The 13,960-nt window shown below is 44.9% G+C and overlaps 1 protein-coding gene across 1 annotated transcript in view; it reads right to left on the reverse strand.

Moving 5' to 3' along the window:
* The window catches only part of DLD (dihydrolipoamide dehydrogenase), a 34,661-nt gene that overhangs the window by 10,173 nt on the left and 10,528 nt on the right, over positions 1-13,960 (reverse strand). Inside the window, exons 3-6 of the mRNA XM_051849690.3 lie at positions 5,105-5,184; positions 4,568-4,636; positions 3,585-3,654; positions 1,655-1,755 (exon numbers count right to left, since the gene is read on the reverse strand). Coding sequence (XP_051705650.1) covers positions 1,655-1,755; positions 3,585-3,654; positions 4,568-4,636; positions 5,105-5,184 — 320 coding nt within the window. The remainder of the gene's footprint in view (positions 1-1,654; positions 1,756-3,584; positions 3,655-4,567; positions 4,637-5,104; positions 5,185-13,960) is intronic.

The following is a 13,960-nucleotide window of genomic DNA, read 5'->3' on the forward strand; positions in this document are numbered from 1 at the left end:
CTGTTAAATCACTAGAGGAAAACCTTGGGGAAACTGTGCAAGACATTGGCATAGGGAAAGACTTCTCGGAAGAGACCCAGAAGCACAGACAATACAAACAAAAACAGACAAATGATATCACATCAAGCAAAGAAGCTTCTGCACAGCAGAGGAATCAACAAAGTGAAGAGGCAACTGACAGAATGTGAGAAAATATTTACAAACTATACACCTGATAAAGAATGAATATCCAGAATACATAGGGAGCTCCAGAAACTCCTGAACAACAAAACAAACAATCCAGTTAAGAAATGGACAAAGGACACAAACAGGCATTTTTCAAAGAATGAAATCCAAATGCCCAACAGACACATGACAAAATGCTCAGGATCACTAGCCATCAGGGAAATGCAAATAAAAACCACAATGAGGTTTCACCTCACCCCTGTTAGAATGGCTATCACTCAAAAATCAAAAAATAATAAATGCTGGTAAGAATGTAGAGGAAAAGGTACCCTAATACACTGTTGGTGGGAATATAAACTTGAACAACCATTATGAAAGACAGCAATGGAGATGACTCAGAACTCTAAAAACAGATCTACCATATGACCCAGCAATCCCACTCCTGAGAATTTGCCCAAATGACATTAATCACCATATGAGCTATTTGTATCCCATGTTAACTGCAACTCAATTCACAAAAGCTGAGATATACAATCAGCCCAGATGTACATCAACACTGATGAGTATATGAAGAAAAAATATATACACTATGGAATACTGCTCAGCCATAAAAACAATGAAATCCTGTCTTTCACAGCAAAATGGATGCAACTGGAAACCATTATGCTTAGTGAAATTAGTCATTCCCCAAGAGACAAATATGATTTATAGTCTCTGATATGTGGAGGTTAAGAGCATACAAAAAAATTTATAGGCATGAAACAGAAATCTTGTGATCTGATTGTCATTTTTCACCCTTGTTTATACTCCTGTGGTCTTTTTAATCTATGTGCTGAATATTACGGTTAGTGGTGCATTAAGTCTGTGATTATAGAGTGGATCAAAAACATGTTTTTGCAAAAATTAAAGAAAAAAAAAGGAAGCAAAGAATGAGGGGGATTCAGGGAGGCAGAAAAGGAGGAAGGGAAGTACAGTTATCTTAAAATTGTACCTATGAAATACCTGAAATCTGTTCTCTTTATATTAAGACCTGTTACTGTGTCAGGTTAAGCATCACATCAGTTTTTTTTCTGTTTTTTTTTTTTTTTTTTTAAGAGTTATATATTTATTTGATAAACTTACAGAGAGAGAGAGAGAGAGAGAGAGAGACAGAGAGAGACAGAGAGAGACAGAGAGGTCTTCCATCTATTCATTCACTCCCAAAGTGGGCAGCAGAAGCCTGGAGTTTCTTGCGGTCTCCCACATGGTTGGCAGGGGCCCAAACACTTGAGCCATCTACTATTGCTTTTCCCAGGCCATTAACAGGGAGATGGATCGACAGTGAAGCAGCCAGTGAGCACCTGTATGGGAAGCTGGCAGCTTTACTTGCTAAGCCACACCGCCAACCCCAGTAGTCAAGTGCAAACTAGAACACTCTATCAGCAGTAAACAAATGAGAATGTTTCAAATACGTACAAATTAGACAGAAATCTGAATATTCAACACCAACCTTATTCTGTTTGAATAAATGGGCAATTCCACCTGTTAAAGCTTTTACTGCAGTACTCTTCTGCTCCATCATCTTCTCTAAATTCAAGCGAACTTCAGACACTGTAAGTTGTTAAGTAAATGTGTAATCATTATCTAAATTCTTGAATTGCGGTATTTTTTTTTTTACTAAACCAAGTCTACAAAGCTTCAGCCTACTGTTTACAAGGCTTTATAAAAGGCATTAACATTTTAACTTAATAGCTGGTATGATAATCATAGCTGATAAAATCTCATCAACATCATATCTTAATAATGGAATCTTTATACACTGTAAAATGTAGACCCTGGGTAAAAGCACAGTCCAAAATAAAATATTACATCCCACTTTGAACATCTTAGGACTGTTCTAAGTCTGGAGGACATTTAAGAAGAAATCGAAAAGTAAAACACCATTTAGAATTTTAAAAAGGAAATAATAATTTCATGAAATTAAAGATACACATTTGAACATGTCAAATACAGACACTTAAAGAATGAGGTTTATCATTTAGATTTTAATCGTTCACTTAACTCAGAAGAGAACTTGGAAGCATAAGATAAAGAAGCTCAACTCTAATTATTTCTCAGACTTTTGGCCCCGATCAAGTGATGAAACTCAACTCTCAGAAATCAGCTCCCACAACCCCGGCACACCTCAGAGCCAAGGAAATACAGACCCTTAAGGATTTCAGATTTACCAAGGTCCCAGGGCTGGAACATAAAGCCTTCCCGGCAATCCAGGCCTCCTGACTATCTCTCCCACAACCGTATCATCTCTTCTTCCCTTATATTATTCTACTTTTCATCCAGTTTGGTATTTGCTTTAGCATGCATTACCTCTATACCCACTGCACTGCCAACACACAGCTCCTTTCAGAAAATTACCACTGCAAATAAACCAATGAAGGAGGGGCCAGCGCCCTCATACAGTAGGTTAATCCTCCGCCTGTGGTGCCAGCATCCCATACGGGCGCCGGTTCTAGCCTCGGCTGCTTCTCTTCCAATCCAGCTCTCTGCTGTGGCCTGGGAAAGCAGTAGAAGATAGCCCAAGTCCTTGGGCCCCTACACCCACGTGGGAGACCGGGAAGAAGCACCTGGCTCCTGGCTTCGGATCGGCGCAGCCTTGGCCTTTGCGGCCATTTGGGGAGTGAACCAACTCTGTCTCTCCCTCTCACTGTCTGTAACTCTACCTCTCAAATAAATAAATAAAATCTTTGAAAAAAAAAAGAAAGAAAGAAACAATGAAGGAAAAGTAACATCCCAGGGAACACTCAGGTCCTTCCTAGAAGAGACTGCCCTCCTGTCAACAACAGTAATAGGAGTCAAAGGATGAAAAACAGCCCAAAAAAGTCTGGCAGAAACAAGACATACCAAATTCCAACAACAGTAATGGCCCTCTTTTCCCGCTGTGCCTCACCCTCCCCTCTCTCCTCTGCTCTTTCCACTACCTTCCTTTATGTCTGTCTGCCCATGGCACTCAGGATCCAGCCTTCCTACAACCAAAAGTTAGCAGAGGAATAGAAGATAGGATATAACTCTGGACTTACAAATTCTTAAGTAACTCTATATTTTCATGAGTCTTTATCCTAGTCTTCCCTAACTAATCATTTATGAAGGTACTTTAAAATCTTTATGAAAAACAAAATTAAAAGACAAGCTCATCCTGAAATTTTTGAAATCTATGCAATTCTTTCATAATACATATTTCTGTAAATTATTTAAAGACCCCTCATTTGCATGGATTTAGAAAATGTCTGCACCAGAATAAATCTACCTTTTAATTCCATTTTCCATCAACTTCGTAAACAGGCTCACATTACATATACATACACTACACACACACATCTTCATCCAGAAGAGTCCAGTTAAACATGTCTGATAACATCACTAAATACGAAAAGTGCACTTACTTTCAATTCCCCTAGATGCAAAATCTTTTCCATGGGCCATATGGTAATAATGAGAGTTATTCAATAAAGCCTAAAGGAAGTAAAAACATAGATTTATCAAATATTCATAAGCAGACCATATACAAGCATAAAGCACTCAGGAAATGACATTCTCTATGTGGAACAATACTTAGGACTATACCAATTCAATTCCTTAAGTAATTAATCTAAAACAAACAATAACAACATAAAAAACATTCAACAAACAAGAATGAATAAAAAAACTTTACTTTCTTCAAAAGCAAAGGTATTGGTGCTGGTGTTGTGGCACAACAGGTAAAGTTGCTGCCTGCAATGCTAGCATCCCATATGAGTGCACTGGTTCAAGTCCTGGCTGCTCTACTTCCAATCCAGCTCCCTGCTAATGTGCGCGGGAAAGCAGAAGAAGATGGCCCAAGTCCTTGCACCCCTGCACCCATGTGGGAGATACAGAGTTACAGGCTCCTGGCTTTGGCCCAGCCCAGTGCCAGCTGTGTGGCCATCTGGGGAGTAAACCAGCAGAGAAGATCATTCTCTATAACTCTGCCTTTCAAACAAATATATCTTTATTAAAAAAAAAAAAAAAAAAAGCAAAGGCACAATAAGCACACTCTTCAAGGTGACAGGTGAAAAAGGCAGTCCCGTCTACGTACAAAGAGGCCTGCAGAGACCTAAAAGGATCTATTATCTGTTTCCCTGGTAAAGGAAAGCTGAAGAACAACATGGAAGAACAGAATCTGAATCTAAAGGCTAAGTCTTCTGAGACAAAGAATCTGCTTCAGGAATGTATGGCAGACTGGGGACAATACTGGAAGTTTTACCAAGGAAAATACATAGGATTGATTTTTTCATCGTCCTTGGATTAAATTTTAGTAACTGTATTAGCTTAATCATCTACCTCAGTACAGCCTTCTAGGTCATGGCTGAAGAAAAACACCCCTGCGCTGTGCAAAGCATATACTCACCTTAGAGGGAATACAGCCCACATTCAAGCATGTCCCTCCAAGTGTCTCATTTTTCTCAACGCAGACTGTCTACAACCAAAGAAATTATTATTTAACTGAACATAACCTGCAATGTCTCTGTTCACTGAAATTCCAAATATATCTGCCTTAAATTAATAAGCTCCTCAAGCTGCTTTCCAGAAATCAGAATACAATCTTTCAAAATTTTTCATTAGATTAGTGCTAAACTAGGGTAGCCCAAGAATCAATTATTTTAACACATATTTTTGTTCAACACCACAAAATACATGATTTTAACTCTATCACTGTGTCTTTCAAAGTGTGAATAGAGGCCCAAATGGTTAAATCTTGGGAACAGGGTAAAAATATTGCACTTCATTTTCCATTTCATGAGATTACAACCCAATGAATCCTGTCTTCATCAGTTTCAAGCTTACTAACAATTCACAGGATTAAGAAATCATTTATCATGTCTATACTCGCAGAATATTTTGTGAAAACAAGCGAACCCACAGCTACTTTGAGTTTAAATCTTACCTTAAAGCCTAACTGGGCAGCTTTAATAGCAGCGACATATCCTCCAGGACCAGAACCTATCACAGTCACATCAGCATCAACTACAATAAAGCAAATTGATATAGCATAGGTTTTTTAATTTTAATTAATTTTTTAATATTTACCAAAAATAATTCTTGGTAAAACCACCAAAAAAAACTCATCCAAGCCTCCAAGAAAGTGAAAATAAGCATCTTCTATACAGTCTATTTTATTCCTAGGACTTGTTCTTCAATGTCAGTGAAAATGGCACATTTTAAATTCCATTTTTGTTTTCTATTCATTATGGCATATGGAAACACAACTGAGTTCTGTAACATTAACTTCTTGTCCCCCAACCTTGCTAAAATCTATCATTTAATGAGAAATGACAAGAATTACTGAAACCAGAAGACAAGTGTGTAGGCAACAGCCTGAGGTTTGGAATCTGGCATACTGAGCTTCATATCTCAACTCTTATCAGCTATGTGATCTTGGCCAAATGACTTAATCTTTCTAACACAGGAATGACAACAAAGTTTTATTTATTTATTTGAAAGGCTGGGAGTGCGGGGATGAGAGAGAGAGAGAGAGAGAGATAGAGGCAGGGAGGGATAGTAGGGTAGGTATCTTCCACCTACTGATTCACTCCCCAAAAGGCCGCACTGGTCCAAAAGGCCGCCAGGAGTCTAGAACTCCATCCAGGTCTCCCTCATGGGTGGATGGGGGCACCCAAGTACTTGGGCCACCTTCCACTGCCTGTGCATTAGCAGGGAGCTGGATCAGAAGTGGAATGAATAGCTGGGACACAAACCAATGCTCCAGCCAATATCACAGGTGGTAGCTTAACCTGCTGTGCCACAATGCTGGCTCCACATAAGGTAATTTTATATAATGCCTTAATACTTCCAATTAATTTAGATCAATTATCCCTTTTAGGTCCTAACTTCTGAAATATCAGGAGGAAAAAAAAAAAGTTTCCCTATAGTACATGGCATGTAATGTCTATACTGATAAACTTTTTTAAAAGATTCATTTTATTTATTTGAAAGACAGAGTTACAGAGAGGGGTAGAGAGAGAGAGAGAGGTCTTCCATCCGCTGGTTCACTCCCCAGATGGCCATAATGGCCGGAGCTACACCGATCCGAAGCTAGGAGCCAGGAGCTTCTTCCTGGTCTCCCACACGGGTGCAGGGGCCCAAGCACTTGGGCCATCTTCTACTGCTTTCTCAGGCCATTCAGATAGCTGGATTGGAAAAGGAGCAGCTGGGACTAGAACCGGCGCCCATATGCAATGCTGGCAATGCTTTAACCCACTGCGCCACAGCGCCACCCCTATACTGATAAATTTTACAGAGTTTAAGATAGCAGGCTAACTAGAACATTCAATTAACTATTCTAGATATTTACCTTACAAAGATAAAAATGAAAAATTAACTGATCAGTAGCCTTAGGAATATAATTTTAAAACAAATGTACAAATACATTTAATTACCTTCGTTCTCCTCAATCCAACTTCAAGTAAAGCAAGAATAACTCTTAAGAGTCAGGTGACTGAGGCCAGTGTTTTAGCACAGTGGGTTAAGCTGTCACTTGCAAATCCAGCATCCCATATGAGCATTAGTTCGAGACCAATTGCTCCACTTCTGATCCAGCTCCTTGGTAATGCATCTAGGAAAGCAGCAGAAAATGGCCCAAGTACTTGAGCCCCTGCCACTCACACAGGAGACCAAGATGGAGCTCTAGGCTCCTGGCTTTGACCTGGCCCAGCCCCAGCTACTTTGCCTTCCAAACAGGTAATAGGGAATGAACCAGTGGAAAGAATGATGGATGAATGGATGGATGAAACGAAGGAAGGAAGATACATGGATGGATGGACAGACAGATGATAGATAGATTTAACTTTGTCTTCCAAATGAATAAATCTTTAAAAAAAGTTAGGTGAGTCTTCCTTCTTCTATCCCAGTGTCATTACAATCCCAATTAATCTAGTATTCAGCATGTGTAAACGGGCAGTCAGTCTGGATCCACGTTTCAGAAGCTGAGGTATATGGCTATGCTACGAAGTCTCTGAGATTCTCATCTGCTTAAAGGATCGTCTTTTTCTTCCTTTTCTGGAACCCTTGCATGTGGCTCTGTCCAGCAGGAGTGGGCAGTGGTGCAGCCCAGCAATGTCACTCAATGCACTCACCCCAAGTCTGAGAAATACACACACCCATCACTCGACAGAGGCCCCAGAAAAGGGATTGAGGGCTCGGTGAATCCTCGGAGGTTTCCAGTCCCTGCTCTGCCCCCAGGGCTGCCTCTGCCCATGAGCAGCTCCAGAGCAGACTCAGAAGGGCCCTCGGCAGAAGGCGGGCATCCCTGGGATGGGTCTTTCAGCTGTTGAGGTCTGAAACTGTGCAAGTTCATGTAAACAACGAGATATTAGTACCTTTTTTCTGAGCCCACTGAGGTCCTATACACAAACTGAGCTTTTGTTTAAAAAGATGCTGTGAATGTGGGTATGAGGGTTTTTCTTTTTCTTTGTTCACCCTCTTTCCTATGTGCCATCTGCTATCTTCTGTTTCTTATTTCTCCGAAACATTAAGGAATTAAGCAACTAAAGCAGAGAATTCTAAGTCTGTCCCTTCAACAGTCTGACTTCCTTATAAGGCTCTTAAACACCCACAGACGCTCTCACAAGCACACACTCAACAGGAATCAATGCAAAGTGTGGTGTTAACCTTGCCTGGCCCCATAAACCCCTGACATCTTAAATAAGAAACTAGAGACCTGCTTTCTCACGAAGACACAGAAAAGGCTCGATATGAAACTAAGGTGGGGACACTGAATGGCTGTCACTGGGTGAGGGCTCTGTTCCCAGTCCCTGAGGTTCTGCAAGGGAATCGCCTACAGTCAGGAGTAACCTCACAGATGCGGCTGCCACAGCCTCAAGACCGTGTGTGTGGCCAGGCCTGTATGGTACAGACTTCGTGTCTTGTGGCTTAAGTACTGCCGGAGTGGGGCGGGCTCAGGAGAGCAGGCCTGGAAGGCCCTGCTCCCTCACTGGGTGGGGCAGAGCCGGGGGAGTCTGCTCGGGTCCTCAGGCTGGCTCCTCCCAGGATCCAGTCCATGTGGCTCTCACTCCCTCACTCCCAAAACACACTGCTCACCACTTGGGTCCCTCAACTCAGGCTTGTCTTCAGCAGGAGGTCTCTGGAGGGGTGAGGGTGGGAAACAACTTTTTGGTCTGAACTTAAAAGAAAAACAAGAGAAAGAAAAGTATGAAATGAAATGAAGATTAAGACCTGCTAGCCCAGCCAGGCAGCTCTTGGAGGCTGAGGGCAGCGAGCCAGAGTGGTGACCTTGGTCTGCCCTTGGCACAGGGCCCTTCGAGGTGTCAGAGACTGGCTGAGAAAGCCCAGGGTGAGGGTAGGACCCTGTGTGTGGTGACTAGCCCCTCACCTGCTCAGGGAGCACACGCCCCAGCCCACCCCCAATCCACATTTTGGTCAGCTCCTCCTACATCTCTTGCTGACAAGGTAGGCACTACTGCCCTCTCAAGCTCAAGGTCTCAGGGGCCTGAGGGAGGAGGCCCGATGGGGCAGGCTCACTGCCATCTCATCCTGGCCCTAGCAAAAGCCACTTCCTCTTCATGGCTTCGGTGTTGGGCTCCTGGGACAAAATGGAGGCTTGTGGGCTCAGGATGCCAGGACACCCACAGGAAGCAAAATGCACACATCAGCAGCAGGTGCCCCGGGGCACACCAAGAGGAAGAAAACAGACTAGTCAAGGCCTCAGCTACCAATCACCAAAATGCTGTCATCACGAATCCAGGAGGTCATAAACAAGTCAGAAGTCTCTCTACCTTGTTCAATGAAGAAGGAAGGAAAGTGAAACATCTGTCCATGCACACAGCACATCCACGCAGAAAATGCAAAGTGAGAATACGAACGGCCTAGGCATCACGTCCAGCCTCCCCCCGGAACCCCAGACCTTCCAGTTCAAACAGTCACAGGAACATTACACTGGTTTTGCTCTTAATAAAAAACAAGTACCTCTAAACAAAGAACATTCCTCGGAAACTATAGGAGAAAGCACACTCTCTTTGGCAGCCAAGATGAGCCTCAGGCACCAAGGAGCCTTTGGGCAAGATGGGCTTCTGGGGCCTGGAGGGGTGGGCTTACCAGGCACCCCAGAGCGCATGGGCTGGGGACAGCAGGCAGGGCAGCTGTCCCTTAGAGTCAGTCTGCAGACACAGGTTCAGCCCCAAAGGGGACAGGAAGAAAATGAACTACTGTTGGGGCCGGCGCAGTGGGTTAACACCCTGCCTGAAGCGCCAGCATCCCATGTGGGCGCCAGTTCGAGACCCGGCTGCTCCACTTCTGATCCAGCTCTCTGCTGTGGCCTGGGAAAGCAGTAGAAGATGGCCCAAGTCCTTAGGCCCTTGCACCCGTGTGGGAGACCTGGAGGAAGCTCCTGGCTCCTGGCTTCAGACAGGCGCAGCTCCAGCCGTTGCGGCCAACTGAGGAGTGGACCATCGGATGGAAGGCCTCTCTCTCTCTCTGCCTCTCCTTCTCTCTGTGTAACCCTTTGAAATAAATAAATCTTAAAAAAGAAAAAAAAAAAAAAAAAGAAAATGAACTACTGTTTCTTTTGGTTTAAAAAAATAAAAATTTAAAAAGAAAAATAAGGAACAGATCAGTACAAATAACAGCAACAAGTCTTTAGTCAGCGGGGCAGGCGGTGGGGTCACCCCGACTTTGCCTTTGCCAGCAAGCAGTGCTGTCCTGGCTCACGGAAGGAGGCTCCACTCCTTCCTCCCAGCACCTGCTCCCAGAGCCAGGGACACCAGCGCCTGGCCAGCAGGAAAGGAACCAGGTCCCAAGTGAGACCCACATGACCCACTCCTACCAGCTCTGCAGTGGCCCCCAAGGGGAGCTGGGAGCCTAAGCAGCGCAGGGAGGTAGGCGACACCAGCACCATGCACACAGGGCCGGGACAGTGGCTTCTCGTCATTTCCCTTGGTATAGACTGTTGATTAGAGCTCTGGGTGGGGGAGGGACCACCAGGCACGTCTCCAGCCCCTCCCACAGTGCCTCCTAGCTTCTCCTGTGGGTTCTGGAGAGTGGGGTCTGCACAGGGGGCCCACAGGTCTGTGGCTTCTAGGAGGGGAAGGTGTGCGTGTGCAGATGGCTGATGAGGTTGTGCAGTTGGGTGAACTTGCCCCTGCAGTGCCTGAGTGCACATGCTCGGTGGGACTGGTACACAGACCCAGGTGGCTCTGCCTGTGGTGGGTCACAGTGGCACACCAGGTGAACATGGTGCCACAGATGTTGCAGTGGAAGGGCCACGTGAGCCAGTGAGTCTTGGTGCTGCAGCAGGGTGGCGGGGTCCTGGCAGGTCTTTTCACTGACCCAGCACTTGAAGGGGCGAGGCCTGGCCATGCAGTGCTCAGCCTCCCTTTCGTGCCCCTGCTGCATGTGTCATAGGCCCCCTCCTCATCAATCAGCAGCTCCTCCTCTGTGTGCGTCTCCACGTGGGCACTGAGAGGCTCAGCGCTGGAGAAGCCCTTGACACAGAGGACGCACAGGTACGGGGTGTGCCTGTCTTAGCCATTCTGCAGGTATAGGTCGTGGTGCCAGCGTGGCTCTACTCTGTCCTCAGTCATCGCTCCCATCCTTGCCATTCTCTTCCTCCTTGCAGGGGTAAGGGGGTCCCCATGGGTAAGGGGGTTCCCCATGGGGCCCACTTTGCTACCCCCACCAACACCACTGCCAATCTTTCCTCCAGACCTACATTTATAGATTTGACTTTGCCACATAAAATTCTATATTTTTTCATCATTATATAAGTATAATATATATGTTATTTCTACAATAATTCAAAACTCTGGTAACTATGTTATTGAGTTTAAATTCAATTTTGGCCTTTTGGGTATGTGTTTTATTTTTAATCATTAAAAATATGCAGCAACACATAAAATAAATCCACGGGACAAAAATGAGAAATACATTTGGTCTGGAGAACAGCCTCTTTTGGTAAGCAAAACCAGAAGTAAACAATAACTAAGACTGAGGCAGGTGTCTGGCACGGTGGTTAGGAAGCCACCTGGGACACCTGCATCCCTTATCCCAGTGCCATGAGCTTGAGTTCTGGCTCCATTCCCATTGTATCTTCCCAACACGCACCGCTGGGAGGCAGCAGGTGATACCTTAAGTACGTCAGTCCATGCCATCCACATGGGAGACTGGGACTGAGGCTGTGGCTCCCGGGCATGTGGGGATTGAACCAGTAGATGAGAGGTTTCTGTGTGTATCTCACAAATAAAAATTAAGAAATATACACATACACAAAACAACTAAATAAAAATTAAGAAATACACACATACACACAAGACATAGCAAGAAAACTTTATATTTCCCATATTACTATGTGATCTTGTGTGTGTTTTTTTTTTTTTAAGATTTATTTATTAACTTGAAAGGCAGAAATACAGACAGAGAAGCAGAGAAGGGTGAGAGATTGAGCTCTCCCATCCACTGGTTCCCACCACAACAGCCGGGACTGGGCCAGGCCTAGGACAGGCTGAAGCCAGGAGCCAGGAGCCTCCCACATGGGTACAGGAGCACAAGCACCTGGGCCATCCTCTGCTGCCTTCCCAGGCACACCAGCAGGGAGCTGGATCTGAAGTGGAGCAGCCAGGATTCTACACTGCACCCATATGGGATGCTGCCACAGCAGGGTGCCCACATGAGCTATCACAGTACCAGCCCCATGATCTTATTATTTATTTATTTGAGAGGCAGAGTGAGAAACAGAGACAGAATATCCAGTCTCTTGCTTCACTCTCCATACGTCTTCAGTGGCTCTGGGGAGGGGATGGGAGCTGAGCTGGAATCAGGCATATAGTGTCATGTACTGAACCCAGGCACTCTAACATGGGAACACAGGCATCCCAATCAGCATCTCACTCCATATGGTGGTATCTGTTTTCTGTAGCAAATGCCGAAAAGTCCAAACAGTTCGCGTCTCACCATACTAGACGTAACACTCCAAGTGCTAGGCAACATAAAAATGAAGGGAAAAAAGCCAAGTCTTCATGTAAAGATTTGCCAGCTTAGAATACAGAAGTGTACAATCCAGTGACAAAACTTCAAAGACCAGCCAAAATTTAAGGGAAATGTACAGATGTCTGCAACTTATTTTTTTAAGATTTTTTTTTTATTTGACAGGTAGAGCCATAGACAGTGAGAGAGAGAGACAGAGAGAAAGGTCTTCCTTCCGTTGGTTCATTCCCTCAAATGGCCGCTACACCAATCTGAAGCAAGGAGCCAGGTGCTTCTTCCTGGTCTCCCATGCAGGTGCAGGTGCCCAAGCACTTGGGCCATCCTCCACTGCCCTCCCGGGCCATAGCAGAGAGCTGGACTGGAAGAGGAGTAACCGGGACTAGAACCCGGTGCCCATATGGGATGCCGGTGCTGCAGGTGGAGGATTAACCCAGTGAGCCACGGCGCCGGGCCCCCTATAACTTATTTTAAAAGGCATCAAAAAAATAAGATGGACCAATGGATAAGTAAATGGATGGCCAGTTATGAAATAATCTAAGTACAGTAAGGTGTTAAAGGAACAATCTATGAGTGTTCACTATAAAATTCTTATAGCAGTCATAATGAACCATTGGGAAAACACACAGGTAACTATCACTTTTAAGGAGGTAAGCCAAAGTCTTCCTCGGTTCCGACTTTCCCCTGTCCCTATCTCAGAATCACTGGTCAAGTGGGTCAGGATACAGGGGCCTAGGCTGTGGCTCAGCATATTAATGCCCTGGCCTGAAGCGCCGGCATCCCATGTGGGTGCTGGTTCTAGTCCTGGCTGCTCCTCTTCCGATCTAGCTCTCTGCTATGGCCTGGGAAAGCAGTAGAAGATGGCCCAAGCCCCTGGGCCCCTGCACCCTTGCAGGAGACCTGGAAGAAGATCCTGGCTCCTGGCTTCGGATCGGCGCAGCTCTGGCCGTTGCGGCCAATTGGGGAGTAAACTATCAGATGGAAGATCTCTCTCTCTCTCTGCCTCTCCTCTCTCTGTGTAACTATGACTTTCAAATAAAAAAAACAAATCAGGATACAGTGTTCATGGACAGGGGCCAGCACTGTAGCTCAATGACTTAAGCCACTGTTTTGACACTGGAGCACCACTGGTTTGAGTCCCAGATACTCCACTTACAATTAGCTCCCTGCTAATGCACCTGGGGAGCAGAAGATGGCCCAAGTGCTTAGGCTCCTGCCACCGACATGGTAGACTAACAGGGAGTTCCAGGCTCCTGACTTCAGCCTGGCCCAGTCCTCACCACTGTGGCCATTTGGGGAGTGAACCAATGGATGGAAGATCTCTTTCTCTATCACAAAGCCTTTCAAATAAAATACATCTTAAAAAAAAAAAAAAAGAAGAAATATCATAAGACAATAATTATTAATTACCAAATTCACTAAATAAGCAGAAGAGCTGTTTGGTAGAGTTCATTTGCTAGTATTTTGTTGGGGGATGGGGAAAGCTCTTTACTTTTATTTGAGAGGCAGAGAGCACAGTGCAGAGAAGACAGATGCTCTCATCTGACAGTTCACTCCCCAAATGCCCTCCGAGGAAGGGGGAAAGGGTGGGCAACTCAATCCAGGAACCTAACCACTGAACCGAAGCATCACTTCTGCTTCCCAGGGTTCACACCAGCAGGAAGCCAGAATTAAGCCAGGCATTGGATCCAGGTACTCTGACATGGGACACTGGCATCCTAACTAGTGTCTTAACCTCCAGGCCAAATGCCTGCCCCAGGGAGGCTGTTTTCACTAGCCTTAATGTCCAGTCTATTTCAGTAACTTTCTC

This window comes from Oryctolagus cuniculus, chromosome 3 (genome assembly GCF_051225735.1).
Source record: "Oryctolagus cuniculus isolate XC-2025 breed Fujian yellow rabbit chromosome 3, ASM5122573v1, whole genome shotgun sequence".
In the NCBI taxonomy this organism is placed as follows: domain Eukaryota; kingdom Metazoa; phylum Chordata; class Mammalia; order Lagomorpha; family Leporidae; genus Oryctolagus; species Oryctolagus cuniculus.